We start from the raw sequence: 16,572 nt of genomic DNA, 5'->3' as shown, positions 1-16,572 counted from the left end.
AAAATATCAAAACAAAAAATCAGTAAAAATTAAAACTAAAGTATATTACAAATATATATGAATAAAATGAAGTTTCATATTACATCATAATTTCAAGATTGTCTCTAATTTCATCACAGCTTCATACGTCCTCCAAATCATTTCTCGTGTGCGTTTTTTCTTCTTCTTCTAAGTTTAATTATCCTGCAATTTTGTTTCTAATATATAATAACAATGCATCCAATAGTAATTATGGAATATATATATATATTTTTTGCTTGACATCTCTTCGTCACGTTTTCTCTCAGCAAGCATTCAAAAAGATGAGGATGATGCAAACAAAACGGAGATATATAGACTATCATATGTTAAAACCCAAAGTTCTTTCAACCAAAGTTACAAAGACTATGAAACCATATAACATTCACCAAAGAAAGGAATCGAACGGTGATCATGAATTGACAAACTTCAAATGCCTATCACCAAAGAAGAATAACATTGAGCTATTGCCCATAAAGCCAAACACTACTATTGTAGTGTTGTCACCAAGACGGGCTGCTCGAGTTGAAGTGCTAAAAGCCAAATTTGGAAGCACCATTTGGAAGGCTCAACAAAAACTTCAAAAATCCAATAATGATTCAAATAAGTATGAATATGTTGTCATTGGTGCGACTCCGAAGACATGCTCAATATTGCAAGAACAAAAAAGAGCTTCAAGGGAAGCTCTTGACAAGATGATCAACCCAGTGTTTGATTTCAACGAGAATCTCGATTCTATGAAAGAATTTGAAAGATATTGGAGTCGGGCGCATGAGGTAATGTGCAATTTAATTATTTTATCTCTATGTAATCAATTTTTTCAATGACACGTGCATGAAATGTTAGAAACAATTAGGGTTTGCATAAATGATTTACGTACCTCTAGGACAGTTGAGAATATATCTATACAAGTTTTTTTCTTCAAAGTATTAAGTACAAGTAATTACTCAAAAGAATGTTTGGTGATCTTCAATTTAAATTGCAATTATAAATTTATATGTGATTTTTCTTTCAAATAGAAAATAATATGTAGTTCTAATTTGGTAATAGAATCAAAGAAAATAATGGTCAAGAGTTGGAAGGAGCGGTTGTACGTGTTTAAACTTGAAGATTTGCAGACTTATGTTCTCCAGTGAAGTAGTTTTCAGATTAGTTCGTAATGATGTTAATTAGAACATCTTTTGTATTATGGGTTCCCTTTTTTTATATGCTCTTTACCCTGTATAGTTTGTAATTAAACTACTTATTCATATTCAATAAAATTGAGTTGTTGTTTTATTTTATATTTAATTTTCATAACCTTAATCAAATACATATTAAGTAAACTCCTTAATTAATTCTTTTTATTCATACCTCTTAAATAATTTGATTATATATATATATATATATATATATATGTATATATATATATGCTTAAAACTTCACATTTTCAAGTGTAAGTTATATTACCTTTTGCTTACTTGTTCCATTCACTGGGAAAAGAGCTCCCAATAAATGAAATAAAGTAAAACAAAATAAAAACTATGGTTCAATTTTAGCCATTTTACTTTAATTTCAAATGTTTAATTTTAGTGATGAATGTATGTACTTAAATGTAGTCTCCCGAAGTTAATATTTTTCATGCAAGAGAACACAATATATTAATATATTTTTAAAATTCATAGTGAAAATGCATGCTAATAGAAAACAAAAGGCAATGAGAAATTTTATTGTTAACTAGTATAGTAAAGACTAAATTTAAGATTTATTGGAAGTCGATAAAATTTAAATAGCTAAAATTAAATCAACTCTAAATAGGACATGGACTAAAATTTATTTTGTCAATTCTCGTTAATTACTTTCAAATGTTTTGTCAGATTTTTTTTTTGACAAATATGAATAGTTTTGTTTTTATTTAAAAAATGTGAAATATTTTCTTTATATTTAGGATCATTTATCAATATCTTTTAATAAAGAGTCAAGAGATCTTTCTTAAATATCTCCTTTTTAAAGAAGATGATATTCCTCATATTTAGGAATATCTTATTGTAAGTTCTTTTTTGGTGGTTTGAAAAAAGTTCTATAAAATTCGTAGCATATTAAATATTTAAATTCTAGTTTAAATGTATTTCATACTGTATATTCATAAATTATAAAGTTAGTCTTACTTATTCACTAAAATTTAGTTAAGAATAAATAATTATTAATTTATTTTTAAATATAATTTAAGAAGATATATATATTGTAGACCGAAAAATATGTCAATCATATCACTTCATCATTTAGTCTATTTAAGTGTTTAAAATAGTTTTATTATTATTATTATTATTTTTTAATTTTAAAATACGCAGAAATTCTAGTCTCCGATTTCAATCGATAAATCTCTCTAGTTGCCATGGAGTTTGCTGTGAAGAAAATATGTGCATAAGATTCATCCACTATCGCCACAACGTCGGACGCTCCCAACGCAACAGCGCGTGCTCTCGTGAAGAACCACAGCTGAAGTTGTCGTGGATAATTATGATGGAATATTTGGTTTTCATTTCTTCAGATTCCAGGAAGCGTGTGGAATAAGAGGGAGGGAGGCCAATTAGGGCGTAGGATTCGAGCTTCTTGTATTCGTCGAGATTAGAGGGGACCAAAGTCAGGAACTCAGCCGGAATAATTGGAATGGAAAGAACGGAATTCAAGGTGTTATTCAAAATAAGTTAATTTAAACATTTAAGAAAGATTGGTTTACTAGTGAAAAAGATCATATTATTAGGACTGTGTAATAATCATTGACAGAAGCCAAGTTACCTCTTTCTAATGTTTGCATATTTTTCGTTTTCACAAACAGATTTGTAAATGTTTGCAAGTAGAAAACTCTTTGCTTCCCTAAGTACCTGAAATTTTGAACGAACCCATCACAAGTATGTGCTGGACTTTTGAAGAGCCTTCTATATATTTGGAAAGAATAATACCTTTGACAGTAAAGGCAATGCCTCAAGGGCAGTTTTTGGCAGAATAATGCTAGATATCAAATTTTGGCTCTTTTTAGCATCACAGGATGCAAAACTTCATTTGTAACTTTCTTTTACTTGAAGCAGAAGTGACAAAATACTCCGTCTGAATAAGAAACATGGAAAGACGATTATGTACAAAATTCTAACTTGGATTTTTAGTTCACTTTTCTTTTGCACTTGACCACTGTTGTGGCTGCAAACTTACCAGTCTCTTAAGGAAATTTATGGAGAGCTTGAGAAAGCCCAAAGAATAATTGTTCATGCTCATCAATTCATCCTACAAAAGAAAAAAAAAAGTTACGAAAGCAGCACGCCTTCGTCGATGAAGTAATTGACACCTACAGAAGCTATACAAGAACAAATCGAATTATTTAATCATTATCTCATTGTATAAGAAACTTATTGGGAAGAATGACTTTACTTTTGATTTCACCCAAAGATCTCATGCATCAGTAGAGATGGTTGGCCCTCACCTCACTTATATCTCAAAGATCTTTCCTTTATCTACCCAATGTAGGGCTTTAGGCAAAATCCAACAAAACTTAATTTTCTAGCCAATTGGAGGGTGAAATTGGAAATTAATCCATAAAATTTATGAAGAAAAAAGTACATAATTTCAACGGACAGTATGAAATATTTCATTTACACAGTTGATTAAAATGCATCGTTGATGCATTACTTGGCCATACTGAGTTAAATGTAAGAAGATGCTGCAGTAGGGGTCATAGTGAGTTCGACATAAGAAGATCTTTCATGTAGCAATTGAGAGGAGCTCAATCATTGTTTAACGTTGAGAAACAAAATATTTTTCACACATATTCGTTCTATAGCAGCGCCAGCATAGTTCATCTCGCTCCACCATACTCTTTGTAAGTGGCAACTCATGGCAATGTTGGCTAACATACAATAATAATATTGTTATTCTAGCCAGTTTAAATTTACTTCTTTCGTAGTGATTTACTGATTTGGAAAAACAACTCTCCGGAAGACCATGGTCCAAATCACAATTGGTACCTATGAACTATGGCGAGGCTAAGAATGTTTTATAAGTACAAAGTCGACATTATTGTTACTTGACACTTTCAAAGGAAATAGTGGGTAGCGCAGATAGACAAGACATGTAACCCTTAGTAAAAGAAATATGAAATCCAACCTCTTCAGTAGCAAGTTCTAAAGCAATTCTGTTACAAATATCACAGCAATCGAACCATGCGATACCAGTACACCACAAATGTGGATATGAAAACCATAAAGCTCGAATGATACTGACCAAGCAATCCAGACGGGCATTAATGGTTTCGATATCTTTTAATGGCTGTAAAAGATTGGCAGGAAGAAGTCTAGACCTGTAACAAAAACATGACCGAAACTGCAGTGATAGTAAAGCACAAAATTTTAAAATAAACACGAGGAAGGGACTAAAAACATACATATTCACATGAGTACTTAACAATAACTGTATATCAAAATAATGTTCTATAAGGAATGAATGACTCATTTTATGTGATATTCAATTACATGTCATCAAATGCTACTTTGGATGACAACTTGAAGATGTAAACGATCAAAATTTGCAGCAACAAGTGGAAAAGAGAAAACCAACCAACATTTAATTTCATACCCTCCTATAGTTTTTGTTGTTTTGAGCATGTTATACAGACTTGTCTTCTTGTTTTTCTATAAAGGAAACCAATCTCCACGGGCAAGCAATTTAAGTTGACCTTCTTCACGGGAGCAAAAAATCTATCACCCAAAACAGAAACTCCAACCATGCCATCAGGTGCGAGCTTGTTAGAAGAAACAAGTATGACCATTGGCTCATAAAAATGCAGCAAAGTTTTTGTATTCTGGAGCTGCTGGTCTCGATATATTGAGAAAGATGAAGTGAAGCTGATCTCAAGTAAGCAATTCACCTATGTTAGTAGCCGAAGCCAAATCTTCGGCAAGCAGTTATACAGTAAAATGAACTAACCTCTATCTCTCAGATTCATGTCCTTTAATTAAAATTTAGAGAGTATAAACCGTTTCAATTTAAGCTTAAGAATGATATACTCAACCGCATAACAACCTCCAAATTACTTATCTCCGCAACAATAAGTTCGAAGTTCGTACAAAGGCATTAAAGCTACAGGAAATGCACAAAAAGCATCGGTACATATAAATTCATCATGCGCGGCCTGTATTTTCTAGTTTTAGGCAAAATAAGAAAATGTAGTAAATATTATGTGCTCATGAGTTTGGCGCCAAACGATCCCAACCTCCGAAAATAAATATATATATTGAAAAATTACTAAATCCAATCTTTAGTCATAAAGTTTGTTTGTTTGTTTATATTCGAAATTTTTAGCATAAAAAGACAATAATTACAATTTAGGATTTGGCGGGAAACTTAATATTGGTTCAAAAAGAAAATCTATATCTACACAAATAAGGCTCCGTTCTTCATATTTCTCTTAACGTGTTGGATTCTTGATTTTTCTCCCTACGAGGTGGATTCTTGATTTTTCTCTCTACGAGGTGGATTCTTGATTTTTCTCTCCTAGCTAAAGAGTGTCAAGAGGCGGATTCTTTTCTTCATAATTCGCACCTTCTCTCGAACATTTCTCCATATTAATTTCGGTGAGCTTTTCTTTCCTTTTCTTTAAGGCTTTTTTATATATGTTAGTATACTCAAGGAAACCCATGGAAAATTAATTGTTGGGTAGGTAGGCACCGTAGATTCAACCCATGACCTCTTAGTTAGTTATGACATTTTTACCATTAAGCCAACCTTAGATTCAACCCATGACCTCTTAGTTAGTTATAACCTTTTTACCACTAAGCCAACCTTAGATTCAACTCATGACCTCTTAGTTAGTTATGACCTCTTAGTTAGTTATGGCATTTATACCACTAGATTAATCTAATGATGATTTCTTTTTCTTTAAGTTTAACTAGGATGCATTGTGTTTCCATATACATAAAACTCCCTTAAGCTGTTTGTTGCATTTCTTGAAGATATTTTAAGTATATTTCCATCATAATTTTTGTGAAATTAAGATCTTTAATTGATGTGCTTTCAAACGTGAAAATTTAAAACGTTGCTTAATACCAAAATTTGAAAATTTGCACCCATATTTAAGCGGACATATTTCCAATTTTTCCTTGTAAATTTCTGGTTGAAATGTATAAAAACTAATATACATATCCAAGTTCAATTACTAAATATCAAAACAAAAAGTCAGTAAAATCTAAAACTAAAGTATATTTCAAATATATATGAATAAAAGGAAGTCTCATATTACATCATAATTTCAACATTGTCTCTAATTTCACCACAGTTTCACGTGTGGATTTTTTTTTCTTCTTCTAAGTTTAATTATCTTGTAATTTTGTTTCTAATATATAATAACAATGCATCCAATAGTAATTATGGAATATATATATATTTTGCTTGACATCTTTTTGTCACGTTTTCTCTCAGCAAGCATTCAAAAAGATGAAGATGATGCAAACAAAACGGAGACATGTAGATTATCATGTGTTAAAACCCAAAGTTCTTTCAACCAAAGTTACAACGGCCATGAAACCATATAACATTTACCAAAGAAAGGAATCCAAGAGTGATCGTGAATTGGCAAACTTCAAATGCCCATCACCAAAGAAGAATAACATTGAGCTATTGCCCGTAAAGCCAAACACTACTATTGTAGTGTTGTCACCAAGACGGGCTGCACGAGTTGAAGTGTTAAAAGCCAAATTTGGAAGCACCATTTTGAAGGCTCAACAAAAACTTCAAAATTCCAATAATGATTCTAATAAGTATGAATATGTTGTTGTTGGTGCGACTCCAAAGACATGCTCAATATTACAAGAACAAAAACGAGCTTCAAGGGAAGCTCTTGACAAGATCAACCCAGTGTTTGATTTCAACGAGAATCTCGATTCCATGAGAGAATTTGAAAAGATATTGGAGTCGGGCGCTTGATTGAGGTAATATGCAATTTAATTATCTTATCTCTATGTAATTAATTTTTTGAATGGCACGTGCATGAAATGTTAGAAGCAATTAGGTTTGCATGAATGATTTACTTAGCTCTAGGACAGTTGGGAATATATATACAAGTTTTTTTCTTCAAAGTCCTAAGTATATGTATTTACTTAAAAGAATGTTTCGTGATCTTTCATTTAAATTGTAATTATAAATTTATATGTGATTTTTCTTTCAAATATAAAATAATATGTAATTCTAATTTGGTAATAGAATCAAAGAAAATAATGGTCAAGAGTTGGAAGGAGCGGGTGTACGTGTTTAAACTTGAAGATTTGAAGACTTATGTTCCCGAGTGAAGTAGTTTTCAGATTAGTTCGTGATGATGTTAATTAGAACATCTTTTGTATTATGGGTTACCTTTTTTATATGCTCTGACATATAGTTTGTAATTAAACTACTTATTAGTATTCAATAAAATTGAGTTGTTATTTTATTTTATATTTAATTTTCAGAACATTAATCAAATATATATTAAGTAAACTCCTTAATTAATTCTTTTTATTCATAACCTCTTACATAATTTGATTCTATATATATGTATATATGCTTAAAACCTCACATTTTCAAGTGTAAGTTATATTACCTTTTGCTTGTTCCATTCGTTAGGAAAAGAGCTCCCAATAAATGAAATAAAGTAAAACAAAATAAAAACTATGGTTCAATTTTAGACATTTTACTTTAATTTCAAATGTATTTTAGTGATGAATAATGTATGTAATTTGAGTATATCTTAAATGTAGTCTCCCCAAGTTAATAATTTTCATGCAAGAGAACACAATATATTAATATATTTTTAAAATTCATAGTGAAAATGCATGTTAATAGCAATGAGAAATTTTATTGATAAACTAGTATAGGAAAGACTAAACTTAACATTTATTGAAAGTCTCATAAAATTTGATAAAATTTGAACAGAGAATAACTAAAATTAAATCAACTCTAGATAGGACATGGACTAAAATTTATTTTGTCAATTCTCATTAATTTAGTGAATTAATGTTTTGTTAGATTTTTTTTTTTTTGACAAATATGCAATTAGTTTTATTTTTATTTAAAAAATGTGAAATATCTTCTTTTATGTTTAGGATCATTTATCAATATCTTTTAATAAAGATTCAAAAGATCTTCCTTAAATATCTCATTTTTAAAGGAGATGATATTCCTCATATTTAGGAATATTTTATTGTAAGTTCTTTTTTGACAATTTGAAAAAAGAAGTTCTTTAATATTGGTAGCATATTAAATATTTAAATTATAATTTAAATTTATTTCATACTATATATTCATAAACCATAAAGTTAGTCTTACTTATCCACAAAAGTATACCGGTTACCTTTTGCATTATGATAAGTTATTGAAAACCGTCAAGGGATTTGACAGCGTATCAATTGATAAGAAATATGAATGAAGGCACAAATAATTGTAGTGCGATCAATGAATTTAGGGGAGCCTCCTGAATTCGTCTTCGAGGAGATACAAGTTCACCGTCCAGGAGAGCCTGAGTTTAGTATGTGTTTATACGATTAAGTTATGGTGATAACTTGTTAACTTAACTTTGGGTTAAGTTACAAACTTTTGAATCTCAATAATATTTCTTATCTGAGCAAAGAAGCTTCTCAGACGTAGGTCTTATTTATCGAATTGGGTTACTCAAGTGCACTGTGTTATTTTTCTTCCATGTACACTAGTTATTCCTAGAGTTAAATATTTGTGATATAGCTAAAGGGCATTTAACCTCATCTATTACCTGTTTTTCAATTGATATTAGAGCGGGTTGGCGCAGGTTCATTGAGTTTTCAGTAGTGTCGATCAAGGAAGGTGGATCACCAACTCATCCTCCAGTTCTAGATGTGGATAAAATTTTTCATATTGAAAGGCTCGTATAAATTAAATCCTTTCTCATTTCAATCGACAATGGATGTTCAAGTTATATGACTGAAAGTAGAGTTTTTTCTCTCTTAATTTGAAAGAAGATGCTATTATGAGGATACCACCGTTGCAAATAAACTATGACTCAGTCCGTGGAGAATGCAAAATTGGGGGAGAAATTGACTCAATATGTTGGTTGATAAAATGTTGATGATGTTGTTGATTAACTTAAATTTCCTATTGGAATTTTATGCTCTTGAAGATTGTTGTTGTTAGAAAAGATTCTCATACTGTGTTTAGGGATCTTTTTAAATACTTTTTTATCTTTAAGAAGATAGGTATATATTGTAGGTCTTCAAGAAGGAAAAATATGTCGATCATATTACTTCATCATTTAGTCTATTTAAGTGTTTAAAATAGTTATACTTTTATTATTATCATTTTGCTTACCAAAGCATTATTTTCTATTTTTTTTTAATTTTAAAATACGCAAAAATCCTAGTCTCCGATTCCAATGGATAAATATCTCTGGTTGCCACGGAGTTTGCTGTGAAGAAATATGCCCATAAGATTCAGCCACTACCGCCATGACGCCGGACGCTCCCAACGCAATCGGCGCGTGCTCCCATGAAGAACCACAGCTGAAGTTGTCGCCGACAATTATGATGGAATATTTGGTTTTCATTTCTTCAGATTCCACGAAGCGTGTGAATAAGAAGAAGGGAGGCCAATTAGGGCGTAGGATCGGAGCTTCTCGTATTCACCGAGATTAGAGGGGATCAAAGTCAGGTACTCTTTCCACTCCTGCAAGAAGATGTAGTTCGTTACAGCATGACATCCAAAGACTTCCAAGTTGTACAATGGCAACCTGAATCTTAGCTTAACTGTGTATGAGATGTTTAAACGATATTCAAATTACATATACCTTTATCTAAATTCAGATCATTCTCCTGAGTATCAATGAAATCATTGTATAATGTTTTTCCCCTTGGATTGGACATTTGTGGAAATTATACTGTTTTACAAAAAACCGAAAAGATGGCGTTTCGGTGAATATATATATGTGCCACAATTAAATATTTTTCAATGTTTCCAAGATTATTTATAATATGATATGATATTATTATTATTATTATTAAGAAGGGATATTCAGAGCGTCTCTTACATTATAACACTGTTTTTATTATGCCTATTTGATACTAATGGAACAACATCGATCTTGTGTTTCCGGTGATGGCTAAGCTTATAACTTTCCCTCATGTATTAGTTCCGTGACTAGTTTTTGACAAAGGTGCCACGAAGATGATGGGGTGCTTTTAGCATCTCAAACGATGCAGTTTTAGTTCGTAAGTGCTCTCCCTTTTGAGTTATTAGGTATAGATCATTAGCTTATTCTCTTTTCTGAATTATTTTATTTCAAAGAAGTTAGCCAAGGTGAAACGGGAAAAATAAATCAACAATTTTTCGTGCAATCTAAATCACGTCATGGGGCGAGTTCTTACATATTTGGACCCATGACGATTATCATGTTGGATGCTTCAGATAGAAATATGCTATTAGCCTGCAAAGAAAAAACACAAATTTCCATAAAAAAAACAAGAAAAAGAGTCTGCATACAAAACAATCCTATATTGCTATAGTATTAGCAATTGGCAAGGAAGTTATACGTACAACGAAATCATTGTGTATACTTTCTAAGATTGGGTGTCTCGCAGCTTCAATTGCCATCGGGCCATTCTCTATATGTATCAAGAAAAATCAATCATTGTCAGTTTTGTTGTTGCATTCAGAAGCATCAGGACCGAATGCAAGGCAGGGAAACATGTTTGCTTACCTGTAAAGTTTGGCCTAGTATATCGATCGATAGGCTTTGTTGATATTGTATGTGCAAATGAATTGACAATCATATCTAAGAGACACAAGACTTCTGCCAGCAGTGTTAGCATAGAGACGTCTTCTCTTATGGCATCCACCAGTCCTGCATTTGAGTGGGTGTCAAATACATTTTTTACCATGTAGTTTACTGGTCCTTGTGAAACTTTAAATTCAGAGATATAGGTGAACTAAATCATTGGTAGCTCATGATTTAAGATTTACTATATAACTAAGCATGTTAGATGACCTTGCAGGCAAATTTCTGTTCGTATATAGCATTCTCCTGCAGCAGACTTGTTTCCAACATTCAGCTGAAAATGGGACAAACACACGTACTTAAGAGTTTTGCTGCATCCTACAACATAACTTTCATGGCAAAATCAAACGAGGATCACAAAATTCTGAACCAAAAAAGGTGGAGGTGTGGAGACTATAAGCCATTCATTATCTTATGACATGAAATTTTTAGCGTTATAATTAAATAACTGAACCTTTTCGGTTATATATACTTTTATCATTTCTAAGACGTTCCATGATTGTAAGAATGACTACTCTCTAGAATCAGTACAGATAGAGTAACCGATACGATAAGTTTGCAAATTCAGTTAGGCCATTCATCGTTGTTTCTTATGTGCTTCAAAGACATAAAGCGATTATAAATCATATACCTTTTGAATTGATGAGCTGTCAAGTCGCATGAAAATTTATATGTAAGGAAGGAAAAGGATGACTATTATTTGTGTACATATATATGGTTAATAGATAAAGCTACAGGAAATGCACAAAAAGCATCGGTACATATAAATTCATCATGCACGGCCTGTATTTTCTAGTTTTAGGCAAAATAAGAAAATGTAGTAAATATTATGTGCTCATGAGTTTGGCGCCAAAGGATCCCAACCTCCGAAAATAAATATATATATTGAAAAATTACTAAATCCAATCTTTAGTCATAAAGTTTGTTTGTTTGTTTATATTCGAAATTTTTAGCATAAAAAGACAATAATTGCAATTTAGGATTTGGCGGGAAACTTAATATTGGTTCAAAAAGAAAATATATATCTACACAAATAAGGCCCCGTTCTTCATATTTCTCTTAACGTGTTGGATTCTTGATTTTTCTCCCTACGAGGTGGATTCTTGATTTTTCTCTCTACGAGGTGGATTCTTGATTTTTCTCTCTTAGCTAAAGAGTGTCAAGAGGCGGATTCTTTTCTTCATAATTCGCACCTTCTCTCGAACATTTCTCCATATTAATTTCGGTGAGCTTTTCTTTCCTTTTCTTTAAGGCTTTTTTATATATGTTAGTGTACTCAAGGAAACCCATGGAAAATTAATTGTTGGGTAGGTAGGCACCGTAGATTCAACCCATGACCTCTTAGTTAGTTATGACATTTTTACCATTAAGCCAACCTTAGATTCAACTCATGACCTCTTAGTTAGTTATGACCTTTTTACCACTAAGCCAACCTTAGATTCAACTCATGACCTCTTAGTTAGTTATGACCTCTTAGTTAGTTATGGCATTTATACCATTAGATTAATCTAATGATGATTTCTTTTTCTTTAAGTTTAACTAGGTTGTATTGTGTTTCCATATACATAAAACTCCCTTAAGCTGTTTGTTGCATTTCTTGAAGATATTTTAAGTATATTTCCATCATAATTTTTGTGAAATTAAGATCTTTAATTGATGTTGCTTTCAAACGTGAAAATTTAAAACGTTGCTTAATACCAAAATTTGAAAATTTGCACCCATATTTAAGCGGACATATTTCCAATTTTTCCTTGTAAATTTCTGGTTGAAATGTATAAAAACTAATATACATATCCAAGTTCAATTACTAAATATCAAAACAAAAAATCAGTAAAATCTAAAACTAAAGTATATTTCAAATATATATGAATAAAACGAAGTCTCATGTTACATCATAATTTCAACATTGTCTCTAATTTCACCACAGTTTCACGTGTGGATTTTTTTTTCTTCTTCTAAGTTTAATTATCTTGTAATTTTGTTTCTAATATATAATAACAATGCATCCAATAGTAATTATGGAATATATATATATATTTTGCTTGACATCTTTTTGTCACGTTTTCTCTCAGCAAGCATTCAAAAAGATGAAGATGATGCAAACAAAACGGAGATATGTAGATTATCATGTGTTAAAACCCAAAGTTCTTTCAACCAAAGTTACAACGGCCATGAAACCATATAACATTTACCAAAGAAAGGAATCCAAGAGTGATCGTGAATTGGCAAACTTCAAATGCCCATCACCAAAGAAGAATAACATTGAGCTATTGCCCATAAAGCCAAACACTACTATTGTAGTGTTGTCACCAAGACGGGCTGCACGAGTTGAAGTGTTAAAAGCCAAATTTGGAAGCACCATTTTGAAGGCTCAACAAAAACTTCAAAATTCTAATAATGATTCTAACAAGTATGAATATGCTGTTGTTGGTGCCACTCCAAAGACAAGCTCAATATTACAAGAACAAAAACGAGCTTCAAGGGAAGCTCTTGACAAGATCAACCCAGTGTTTAATTTCAACGAGAATCTCGATTCCATGAGAGAATTTGAAAAGATATTGGAGTCGGGCGCTTGAGGTAATGTGCAATTTAATTATTTTATCTCTATGTAATTAATTTTTTGAATGGCACGTGCATGAAATGTTAGAAGCAATTAGGTTTGCATGAATGATTTACGTAGCTCTAGGACAGTTGGGAATATATATACAAGTTTTTTTCTTCAAAGTCCTAAGTATATGTATTTACTTAAAAGAATGTTTCGTGATCTTTCATTTAAATTGCAATTATAAATTTATATGTGATTTTTCTTTCAAATAGAAAATAATATGTAATTCTAATTTGGTAATAGAATCAAAGAAAATAATGGTCAAGAGTTGGAAGGAGCGGGTGTACGTGTTTAAACTTGAAGATTTGAAGACTTATGTTCCCCAGTGAAGTAGTTTTCAGATTAGTTCGTGATGATGTTAATTAGAACATCTTTTGTATTATCGGTTACCTTTTTTTATAGGCTCTTTACCCCGTATAGTTTGTAATTAAACTACTTATTCATATTCAATAAAATTGAGTTGTTATTTTATTTTATATTTAATTTTCATAACCTTAATCAAATATATATTAAGTAAACTCCTTAATTAATTCTTTTTATTCATACCTCTTAAATAATTTGATTATATATATATATGTATGTATATATGCTTAAAACTTCACATTTTGAAGTGTAAGTTATATTACCTTTTGCTTACTTGTTCCATTCATTAGAAAAAGAGCTCCCAATAAATGAAATAAAGTAAAACAAAATAAAAACTATGGTTCAATTTTAGCCATTTTACTTTAGTTTCAAATGTTTAATTTTAGTGATGAATGTATGTACTTAAATGTAGTCTCCCGAAGTTAATATTTTTCATGCAAGAGAACACAATATATTAATATATTTTTAAAACTCAGAGTGAAAATGCATTATAATAGAAAACAAAAGGCAATCAGAAATTTTATTGATAAACTAGTATTGGAAAGATTAAATTTAAGATTTATTGAAAATCGATAAAATTTGAATAGAGAAGAACTAAAATTAAATCAACTCTAAATAGGACATGGATTAAAATTTATTTTGTCAATTCTTGTTAGTTACTTTCAAACGTGTTTTGTTAGATTTTTTTTTTTGATAAATATGAAATTAGTTTTATTTTATTTAAAGAAATGTAAAATATCTTCTTTATGTTTATGATCATTTATCAATATCTTTTAATAAGGAGTCAAAGATTTTCCTTAAATATCTTCTTTTTAAAGAAGATGATATTCCTCATATTTAGGAATATATTATTGTAAGTTCTTTTTTGGCTCTTTTGAAAAACGAAGTTCTATAATATTGATAGCATATTAAATATTTAAATTCTAGTTTGAATGTATTTCATACTATATATTCATAAATCATAAAGTTAAGTTTTACTTATCCACTAACATTTAGTTAAGAATAAATAATTGTTAATTTATTTTTAAATATAATTTAAGAAGATATATATATTGTCGGTCTTCAAGAATGAAAAACATGTCGATCATATCATTTCATGTTTTAGTCTATTTATGTGTTTAAAATAGTTTTTTTTTTATTATTATTATTTTGCTTACCAAAGCGCATTACTTTCTAGTTATTATTATTATTGTTTAATTTTAAAATACGTGAAATCCTAGTCTCTGATTCCAATGGATAAATCTCTCTGAATACGTGAAATCCTAGTCTCTGATTCCAATGGATAAATCTCTCTGGTTGCCACGGAGTTTGCTGTGAGGAAAATATGCGCATAAGATTCAGCCACAACCGCCACGGCGCCGGACACTCCCAACACAACCGGCACGTGCTCCCGTGAAGAACCACAACCGAAGTTGTCGCCGACAATTATGATGGAATATTTGGTTTTCATTTATTCAGATTCCACGAAGCGTGTGGAATAAGAGGAAGGTAGGCCAATTAGGGTGTGGGATCCGAGCTTCTCGTATTCGCTGAGATTAGAGAGGACCAAAGTCAGGTACACAACCCAAATAATTGGAATGGAAATAACGAAATTCAATGTGTTATATGAGTGTTATTCAAAATAAGTTAATTTAAATATTTAAGAAAGATTGGTTTGCTAGTCAAAAAGATCATATTATTAGGATTGTGTAATAATCATTGGCAGGAGCCAAGTTACCTTTTTCTAATGTTTGCATATTTTTCGTTTTCACAAACATATTTGTAAATGTTTGCAAGCAGAAAACTCTTTGCTTCCTTAAGTACCTAAAATTTTGAACGAACCCATCACAAGTACGTGCTGGAGTTCTGAAGAGTCTTCTATATATTTAGAAAGAATATTACCTTTGAGAGTAAAGACAATGCCTCAAAGGCAGTTTTTAGCAAAATGACGCTCTGACACTGTAAAAGGAAATAGTGGGTAAGGGCAGATACACTTTCTTTGAGAAGACTTGTAATCGTTATATTTTGTTAGATTTTATCGAACAATAGTGGTTACAATTAGAATAATACAATTTTTTTCTAAACAAAAGAATAAAAAGATGTTTTAATCCATAATTCCATTTAAAAGAATCAAAATATGACGAAAATCTTTAATTTCTAAGCTAGGTATAATTTAAAATTTTTAAATAGATATTTTGGTTTGTAATTAAATTTTCTTTTGTTATGTATAAATTATTCCTATTACATAATTACAAATATTTTACTTTACCAACTTATAATATTTGAATATCTTAAAAAATAAAATTTACTATTTTAAACTTTAAATTTTAAATTTTTTAGTATAATTAAACACTGTTATGGGCGATTGAGCACTACCAGCGTTGAGTGTGGAAATGTTATGGGCTCATGAGTTTGGCGCGAAACGATCCGATGTCCGAAAATAAACATATATTGAAAAATTATTAAATCCAATCTTTAGTCATAAAGTTTGTTTGTTTGTTTATATTCAAAAAATTTAGCATAAAAAGACAATAATTATAATTTAGGATTTGGCGGGAAACTTAATATTGGTTCAAAAAAATATATATATACATATAAATAAGACTCGATTTTTCATATTTTTCTCGACGTGCTGGATTCTTGATTTTTCTCTCTACGAGGTGAATTTTTTATTTTTCTCTCTTCTCTCTAAAGAGTGTCAAGAAGCGGATTCTTTTCTTCATAATTCGCACCTTCTCTCGAACATTTCTCCATATTAATTTCGGTGAGTTTTTCTTTCCTTTTCTTTAAGGCTTTTTTATATATGTTA

At 30.6% G+C, this 16,572-nt stretch overlaps 1 protein-coding gene across 1 annotated transcript; it reads right to left on the bottom strand.

Annotated features, from left to right (window-relative positions):
- Window positions 1–9,547: 9,547 nt before the first annotated feature.
- Window positions 9,548–11,128, bottom strand: LOC105435445 (DNA mismatch repair protein MSH4-like). The gene is made up of 5 exons (XM_031886148.1): window positions 11,027–11,128; window positions 10,739–10,882; window positions 10,576–10,643; window positions 10,407–10,465; window positions 9,548–9,708 (listed from the first exon to the last, which is right to left on the bottom strand). Exons 2-5 carry the CDS (start codon window positions 10,848–10,850, stop codon window positions 9,690–9,692), a joined length of 258 nt encoding a protein of 85 aa, XP_031742008.1. The 5' UTR covers window positions 10,851–10,882; window positions 11,027–11,128; the 3' UTR covers window positions 9,548–9,689.
- Between the last annotated feature and the right edge of the window lie 5,444 nt (window positions 11,129–16,572).

Source organism: Cucumis sativus, chromosome 5, assembly GCF_000004075.3.
Source record: "Cucumis sativus cultivar 9930 chromosome 5, Cucumber_9930_V3, whole genome shotgun sequence".
Taxonomy (NCBI): Eukaryota; Viridiplantae; Streptophyta; class Magnoliopsida; order Cucurbitales; family Cucurbitaceae; genus Cucumis; species Cucumis sativus.
This window is presented reverse-complemented; position numbering and strand designations above follow the sequence as displayed.